This window comes from Eurypyga helias, unplaced genomic scaffold, assembly GCF_000690775.1.
Source record: "Eurypyga helias isolate BGI_N326 unplaced genomic scaffold, ASM69077v1 scaffold38219, whole genome shotgun sequence".
Taxonomy (NCBI): Eukaryota; Metazoa; Chordata; class Aves; order Eurypygiformes; family Eurypygidae; genus Eurypyga; species Eurypyga helias.
Genome location: NW_010270813.1, coordinates 828 through 9,640, shown reverse-complemented (window position 1 = coordinate 9,640; position 8,813 = coordinate 828). Strand labels below are relative to the sequence as shown.

The 8,813-nt window shown below is 48.1% G+C and overlaps 1 protein-coding gene across 1 annotated transcript in view; it reads left to right on the top strand.

Moving 5' to 3' along the window:
* The window catches only part of MSH4 (mutS homolog 4), a gene marked incomplete at both ends in the record, with an annotated part of 11,379 nt that overhangs the window by 1,952 nt on the left and 614 nt on the right, over positions 1 to 8,813 (top strand). The window contains 8 exons of the mRNA XM_010158589.1: positions 1,589 to 1,663; positions 2,057 to 2,121; positions 2,651 to 2,820; positions 3,988 to 4,124; positions 4,541 to 4,644; positions 5,438 to 5,562; positions 7,276 to 7,476; positions 8,642 to 8,760. Of these exons, the coding sequence (XP_010156891.1) occupies positions 1,589 to 1,663; positions 2,057 to 2,121; positions 2,651 to 2,820; positions 3,988 to 4,124; positions 4,541 to 4,644; positions 5,438 to 5,562; positions 7,276 to 7,476; positions 8,642 to 8,760 (996 nt within the window). The remainder of the gene's footprint in view (positions 1 to 1,588; positions 1,664 to 2,056; positions 2,122 to 2,650; positions 2,821 to 3,987; positions 4,125 to 4,540; positions 4,645 to 5,437; positions 5,563 to 7,275; positions 7,477 to 8,641; positions 8,761 to 8,813) is intronic.

Sequence of the window (8,813 nt, the reverse complement as noted above, 5' to 3'; positions counted from 1 at the left end):
TCCCTGAACAGCCACCAGCTGGCGGCAGGCACTGGCCTGCGCAGCGCAGCCAGGACGGCATGAGGCAGAGGTTTCCGTACGACTCTTCTCTACGCAGAGCAGTCTGTGGGCTCAAGGCGCATCTGGGTTACGAGTCGTGGCTGAGCCCCTTCTTTTTCCAACACTGAGCTCGACCCATGCTTCTCTACGTGCTCCGTCATTCTGAGGTTATCAAGTGCTGGAGAATTGGTTACTCTTCGTTTTCCCAGGGTCCTGTCTTTCCTATTGAAGGAGTATCCTGCTCTTCCCTGTTACCTTAAAGCACACATCCGACAAGGCAGGCTGCAGTGAAATTCCGCTAAAACCCTTTGTTCATAAGAGCACAACTAGACAACAGAGCTGTGAACGCCTCCCACACGTCGGTTAAGGTGAAGGACAAGCGGCACTCCGTCTGCTTATGGTACGCCTTCTGCAGGAAGGTGCCTTACCCCTTCCCCACCTGACAGCGGCAGGTCTTTCCGTCTGTGGCCGTGCAGTATTCCTCACGCAGCATTCCCCAGAGCGCACCAGCACAGGTCACCTCCGGGAGAATTCCCGAGCGCACTGCAGGAGAGCCCTCTTCCATCCTCAGCAGTTGGTGTTTTCCTGTGTAGTCTTCTGGAGCTCGAGACAGATCTAGTCTTCTGAAAATGGTGCTGTAATGTGTTTAAGCCCGAGGTGGTTGTGATTAATGAGAGCTGAGGTTTCGCTTCCTTCCGCGTGCCGGCGCGTGGTGGGTAGGCTGGAGGTCAGCTACTGTTCCTAGCCAGTCTGAACAGAGCTTTTGAGGGGGCTTCCAGCAGCTCTCTCCCTCCCCATGGCTGTTAACGTGTTACAGAGAAGGATTTGTTTTTCTGGCAGACCTCACCTGGTGTGTGGGTGAGGCAAGTACCAGGCCAGCACGTGCAACACAGGTTGAATGAGATGGCTCGTGCAGCTTGCTGCTGGCTCTGCCTGCGTCAGGGGTGACCGTGAAGCACAGCCAGCTGGGCGGAACCGAGCCGCAGCTTTTTGCTGCTGCGCACGTTGTGACTGTTCCACTGGACATTACGTTTGTCCGCTGGGCTGAGGAGGGGATTTTGGTCGATGCTTTTGAGGCTTACGCTTGCCCGTCTCTCTGCTGATGCGCGAGCATCCCCGATACTCACAAGTCTGCCTCTCGGTGCCTTCTCACGGGCTGACTTCCCTGCTTCCATACGCCACGTCTGATGCCGGTGCAGAGGTACCGGGTGCAGACTGCAGCGGGACTGTGCTGCAGATGAGGCTCCTTGTATGTAAGACTGGATGGTGCCTGCTCCCGGCTTCCTTGCAGGGTTCTGCCGCATGGACGAAGGATCAGCTGTCAGGCTGCAGCTTTCACATGGGTGCCTTTATGTACGCACAGGACCAGGCGCGCGCCCGCGCATCCTTTGCCTTATTTTGCCTGCCGCAGTGAGCTTGTAAATGGCTTTGGCATTTCCGTCAGGGTGTAAACCCGTTGCAGTTAACAGGGTCAGTTTCTTAGGTCTTAAGTACTTTTTAAACAGGCAGACGTACACAGCCCTCAAATATTTGTAAAATCTTTCAACAGGTTAAAAATGCTGAATCAAAAATAACTAATTTAATCTACCTGAAGCATACTCTGGAACTCGTGGAGCCGCTAAAAGTAAGCCGTTGGGGTTTTTATATGACGTACAGGCTGTTTTGTCTTTATTTTATACTGTGCAGTTTGTTAAATGTCACAGAATGTCTCAGGTTGGAAGGGACTGACAAGGATCATTGAGTCCAAAACCAGAGCTGCATCTTGCAGAACCCAGTACTGCCAGTATAGCCTGTCGATTCCTGAGCCAGACGAAAATGTGTGTGTGAGTCTGGTACTGGTCACAAACGAGCTCCTGCCGGTTCTGGGAAATGGGTTTTATAGCGGGCATTTAACAAACTCCTCCTCAGACTCTATAAGCTGCTTAGCACCAGGTAGTGGGCCTCAGTGAGTCTGAGAGCTTTCAGCCCCTCAGAAGGGCTACAGAAGTAACTGTGTTGGTGTTTTAATCTTCACCAGGCTGCGTTGAGGCCCTGTAACACGCCACTGCTGAGGGCTTACCGCGATTCTCTCCAAGATACGAGGTATTTCTGAAAATACTTTAGTACGTTAGAAACTCCCACCTCCCTTAATGTTTGTAAGGTGAAGATCTCTGCTGATTTGTGGGTACACATGCAGCTCAATTCCTTTGCCTAAAAGATGATTTTTAATTGTCAAAAACTCTAATTTTCCACTGACATGTAGGGGAGAAAAGCAAACCAGGGACGGGGCCGATGCTGCAGTTGCCGAGGAAGCGCACTCCCTCAGAAGGGAGCGGTTTCCTACACTTGGCGTATTCCTTTGCATACTAATGCAGATTACGCACAGTTTGCATAACGATGCAAAAATCAGCTATTGCCTGTATAGTCGAGAACTGATTTCTCTGCGGGACGGCTTCTGCCAGCTGCGGGTGTAGGCGTTCCTCATTCTGAGGCAGAACCGGACACAGAATGGAGCGTGTGCTTTGATTTGCTTCAGTTGTTTGTAATACTCTCCTGTGTAACTTTGGGACAGTACTGCAGACACAAATGTAAAGTGTCATGTAACTAATTAGCGATACAACTAATACTGCAGGTTTGCAGTGATCCTTGAAAAGATTACGACTGTCATTAATGACGATACACGGTACACAAAGGGATGTCTGAGCATGAGGACCCAGAAGTGCTATGCCATCAAGCCTAACATCAATGAATTCCTGGACATAGCTCGTCGCACGTACACAGAGATCGTGGATGACATTGCAGGTATTTCTGAAATAAGGCTTTTGTTGACCTGGAGTTCACAGTGCACCGGGCCTGGCATGCAGGGGTCGTGAATCACGTGCTATAACCTCTTGTGTAAGAAGGCCTTAGTATAAACGGATTGTCGTTGATAAGTAACAAGCACTGGTGAGAGACAAATCGAGATTCTCCTTTTGTAGATAAAAGCTCAGATTAATGAGGTTGAATAATTGATTTGTGGTTCCTGTACTGAAAACTCTGTTGCTCCTTACCGTCTATGAGTGCAGAAAAGTTAGAGCGGTGTAACAGAATTGTCCCAGGTAAAACACTCTGCCTAAGCCGTGTCAGTCTTTGGGTTAGTTTCCTCAGTGAAGGCACCAGAGTTCTTTGTTCTGTGTCTTGTAAGCAGTCTCGAGCTCTGTGGACTGCTTTTCCAATTCCTAGCAGCTGGCTAACAACACGAGCAAAAGGGATGTTAGCATGATGTTCGTTACTGTGCTTTGGTAACCGTTGCGTTTATCATTACGTCAGCATAGAAGATAATTTGTTATCTTCTGGGCTGGATTTCCATTTTGTAACATAAAATGTTGATTTCTGGCTGAAGGACCATCTCTTGCTTTACTGTCTAATTGGAAACAGAGGAGCATCAGAACCTTCACTATCAGTTGTACACTGCGAGCTTCCTGCATCCTTCTGGTCTTACGTTCTGCATATGCCACTGAAAGTACAGATGCCACTGGGCTTTATTTCCTGAACCTTCCAAAATCCAGTAGCGGCTGGGGCTACAGAATGTGTGAAGGAATGTGTTCCCCTTCCCTGGGGTGGGTGTAGCCCAGAAGGCTGCAGCAGCCCAGTCCCTACGCGACAGCTAGTGCTCTGTGAACGGGTTGGGTGCTGATGCCAGGCGCTCGAGCATGCTGCCCGTGGCCAGGCCCACCTGGTGCTTGGTCACGGGCATGAACTGTTTCAGAGGAGCACGTGAATTGATCTGATTCTCCACTGGAATTTTTTCCTAATAGCTTTATGCAGCCCGATGTTTGACATTAGTGTGTTCCTTAAATGAGTCCCGGGAGACCCACCTCGAGGGGCTTTTGGCCTGTTACTGCCACACTCGGTGCCTGTGAGTCACATTACGTGTATGTGCACATGAACGGGGGTGATGTGCGTCCTGTCTTTATTTGTGGTGTGTAGGAATGATAACACAGCTCGCAGAAAAGTACAACCTACCAATGAAAACAAGTTTCAGCTCTGCTCGTGGATTTTTTATCCAGATGAATGTGGACTGTTCAGCATTACCCAATGGCCAACTTCCTTCGGAGTTTACAAAGGTATCTCTACTGCACACGTGTTTGTAGTACCTTTGTGCACCTCCTGCGCAGCAGATGCAGAACGCGTCCGTGGCGCACACACCACGCGGTCATTTAAGCAACAGTTAAGATTGTTTCAGTGAAGAGGTCTAGAAGTAGAGGGAGGTGTAATTGAATGGTTTTGTTAGTGCCCTATTTCCAGTTAGAATTAATGTAGCAGTAGTGTGCAATTCCATGCGGTTCCGCCAGGTGTGAATACAAAGTCGTGTATCTTCCTGGTGACTGCATTCTCTTCTGTGGGGTTTTCATGGGAAAATGAAACCAGGCATTCTTTTGACTTTTTTTTCCCACCATGTTGTTCCCAGTTGGCTTTTTAGAAGCTAGTTTTGTGTCTGGTAACACAGCAAGTTCTTATTGCTGGTTTGAATTCCCTGCAGATCACGAAGATGAAAAACACATACAGCTTCACCTCAGCAGATTTAATAAAAATGAATGAACGATGTCAGGAGTCCCTGCGAGAAATCTATCACATGACCTACTTGTAAGACAATTTATTTCATGTTTTCTACCTACATTTATTTTGCCCAGTGAATAGCTAATGTAATGTTCTCTTAAAGCTGCGGGTCTTCACGGTTATGGCTACTTCCAGCAGTGGTCCTGAGCGGCACTGACCGCACGTGCTTCCTGACCCCAGAGCCCCCCACTGCACAGCATCAGTGTGATCGCGACATGCGGGCGTTTCTTGATGAGGGCAGTTGCCATGGGCAGTACGTTTCTGCAGGGAATTCTCTTGGCACAAGGACATGACGAATCCGTGCGTTTCCTAAGGCAGAATCGGTTCTTTTCATCAGTTCCCTGCGTTCGCAGCAGCCTGGTCTGAGTGCTGGCCTTGCTGCACGCCGCCTTGCTCTGCTCGCTGTTTCGGGAGACTGCACGTGATGCGTGCCGGTGTTGTGGGAATTCTGTCTAGAAGCCAAGGGAGGCTTATTACACAAAGGCCTAGGGGAGATGGAGTTGCATATGATGTGTTACTAAAGCATCCTGGACTCCATGGCTGTGTTTTGGGTTCATTCTCTTCGTGGAGCTTTCCCGCGAGTGGTCAGGATTTGAGCTGCGTGCCCTGTGTCTGACAGCGGAATTCGGTCTGAGGTGAAGGTATAACGTTTTAATGTACTTGGAAGTAACATAGGCACTCGCATGCACTAGGCAGAGCTGGCTGCATTGTATGGATAACCTGCCATCCTGATGTACGCAGCATGAACGTGACGCTTCCTTTGTATGTTGTGTGAAGTGACAAACCATACTGTGCCGCTACTGAACTGGTGTCATTTCAGAATAGTGTGCAAACTGCTGAACGAGATCTATGACCACATTCATTGCCTCTACAAGCTGTCTGACGTTGTGTCAATGCTGGATATGCTGCTTGCCTTTGCCCACGCCTGCACTCTTTCTGATTACGGTAAGGACCTGTGACTCTGCCATGGGCCGGGGAAAAACCCTCCCGCTGGAGAACATCCAGGCTGGTCTGGCTGGCTCTCCAGTTGCTAAGCCCACGGCATTCATGTTTCTGGGTCTCGGTAGGCTCTGGTCTGTCTTGCCAGTTTTTTGCTGATGTTCTTTCCATTTCAATTCACTGAAATTGCATTCCACCATGAGGCTGCCGTAAGCCCTCACAGCCAGCCTTTTCAGGGGGGCCAGTGTAAGCATATTCTCTTCAAAAGCGCAAAGTTTGAGAGCAGAAGAGAGTTCCACTTCTCTCCTGAAAGGGCACAAGATAATATAAGCAGGTCAACATCAAGTATATTCTGCAAAACAAAGTATGTGGCTGCCTTTCTTTATCTGCATCAATTTCTGTAGCACTTTCAGACAGTTTTGGAGGTAGAATGTTCTAAGGAATCCAGGATCATGTGCTTACTTGCATATTGTTCATCCTGCTTCCCTAGCCCAGTTCTGCAGCGTACAGATGAGCACACTCTCCTCAGTTGATGCTGACCAAGGTAGTTATCTGCACCACACTGTAGGGTGGGTACGGCCTGGAGGCCATCTCAGGAAGTGCATTAGCTCATCATTCCTGGTGCTGCCGTGCCATTTCCAGTTCGTGAGCTGGATCAGTTTACTTCGTGGTATGGACTGAATCTTCATGTGCTGGTGGTTCCAGTCATAGCACCTGGACTGATGCGGAACTGAAGAGTAAGTGGTAGGCTTGAGGCATCATAACCGTCTTCCGCCAGCTGATGCAGGGCACAGGTTTTCTTCAGCGGTAATAATGAGACCAAAACCGCTTCGCTTCCCATAGTCTGCACTTTGCACAGCCAGGAATGACTGTGCATCCACCACAGGAAATGGGCTGTCATTCGTAGCTTTTAGTCCCGTTTCCCACCTGCCTCTCCCATCTGAATCGTTAAGTGACTGAAACCTGTACCAGGTAACCAGAGCTCCCCAAAGTTTAAAGCTGAAAAGCTGGTTTGGCACTTCTTTCTTGAAAGCCGCTGTGGTTAACATGCCACCACACTGAGCAGCGCTTCTTTCTTCACCTGGGTTGGGTGTGGAGGAGGGGGATGGAATAGGTTCAGCCAAGAGCTGCGTTCTGCCCTAACTACGTACAGGAGTCGCCGTAGCATGTGGCCCCGGGGAGCGCAGCGTGTGCCTGCATAACCAGTGTGAGACAAGTTAGTGGAAATGGAGCAGTGCTACCTGCGGGTTCCCAGTCCTCCCCAGAGGTGCAGCTGCAGTAGTGGCAGAGGTCATGAGCCCTGTGATTGTGTGCTCAAAGCAGTATAAAAGCAAACCATTCAGAATGCATCAGCTATGAAACCGGCTTTCAGGGGGAGTGCTTTCAGTACTTTTCAAGTTTTCTCTTGGTATTTTTCTGTTACTGAAGCCCAGCCCTGCTTACTGCAGAGCACAAAACCAGAGTGTTGTCTGGGAAATGAAATGTTAGTTACAGGATACTTTTGGAGAGTCGTAAATCAGGAAGACTTGTGTGTCTGTCAGCATCTGTTCCTGATTCTTCCCAAGTGCTGGGTGAAGGGAAGTGGAGACTGGGGAGTCAGGAGCACAGAGTCGGACTTAGGCTCTGCAGTAATGACTTCTCTTTCAAGAGGCACAAGTTGAATAGCAGAAAGTTTTCCACACTGACTCTGCAGTGTCTTATTTAATTTTCCTCATTTAGTTCGTCCAGAATTTACGGATACTTTAGCGATCAAGCAGGGATGGCATCCCATTCTTGAAAAGATAGCTATGGAAAAGCCCGTGTCTAACAACACATACCTGACAGAGGGCAACAATTTCGTCATTATCACAGGACCAAATATGAGTGGAAAATCAACATACCTGAAACAGATTGCACTCTGTCAAGTTATGGCACAGATCGGTGAGTAGGAGCGTACCCTGTTGGAATCCTCTGCAGCACATTTCTTGTTTTCTAGTTAAAAATATTTATGAAGTTGAATGACTTGGCTTCTAGAGTAAGATTGTCTCTAAACAGTTACAGGTGGTGCTTAGTCTGTCAGCTCCTACCAGCTCACATGTTGCTGACAGAGGCCACCATAAGGTTTTAGGTCTACCACTCGCAACTTGCGGGGCCCCATGGATGTATCTGGAAGCCTGCCCAGTCTGTCTTGAGGAGAAGCACAGCTGTGTGCTTGAATTCTTTGGCTCACCTTATGCTCGATGATAGCAAGTGTCCTTGAAGTGTGTGTTAGCCATCCAAAAGGAATAGGGGAACTCAAGTGTACCTCAGTTGTGCAGAGGAACACGCATGCAGCCAAGCAGAATTAATAGATAAATAATCAACTACTTCAAGTAAAGGTAGTAATAAATACTACAAGGTTCTGTCACTAAAATTGTACAAGTAGAACAAATATTTCTGAAGTCTGACTGAGACTCATCCTGATACACAGGAATTCTTATGATTTTTACTTTAAAGAAAGGTAAGGCTGGTGGCACAGGAGAAAGATCTGCAGAGGCTGAGCCTAGCTCCGCTAGAATGGAACTACTTAGCAGTGGAGGATGAAATCTGTGCACCGTGTGTTTGTGGGTCCAGTCCCCAACAACTGCAAGTTCATCATCAGGAATTGCATTCAAAACCAGGAGTTAATATGGGTAAAGGACACTGTAAGGTCTTTTGGCAGGTTTCCTGGGCTTTTCTGAATTCAGTAAAACTAATGAGCCTCCAGGTCTGGTAAGGGCAATACAGTCTTGGTTTTGGGAAGCTAAGATTCACTGGGACTAGTAACTCAGGGCCTACATAAATGTAAATGAATCCTAGGGTTTGCTCTCACTTTTGCATCCCTTCAGAGTAACACACAGCTTCAGACCTATGATTTCCGAAGGGTTTACTGATAGGCTTCTTTCATTGTATCTATATAACATTTGGTTACTAGAAAGTAGTTGTAGAACAAACTCTGTAGAATGAGAGATACTCTCTGCAGTGCATAAAACCCAAGTGTAGAACTCTTTTCCCCCAGTGGCATAAGCAGGCAAACTGGCATTTGTCACACTGATGTGAGAAAACTCCTATTTGACTTGTTTTGTAGGTTCTTATGTCCCAGCAGAGTATTGTTCTTTTCGAATCACAGAGCAGATTTTTACCAGAATAGGTATGGATGATGATATAGAAACAAATGCATCAACGTTCATGAAGGAGATGAAAGAGGTACTGAACGTAGGCAGTCCAGGGCCCGACGCCCCCTCCTGCTCCTCAGCTAA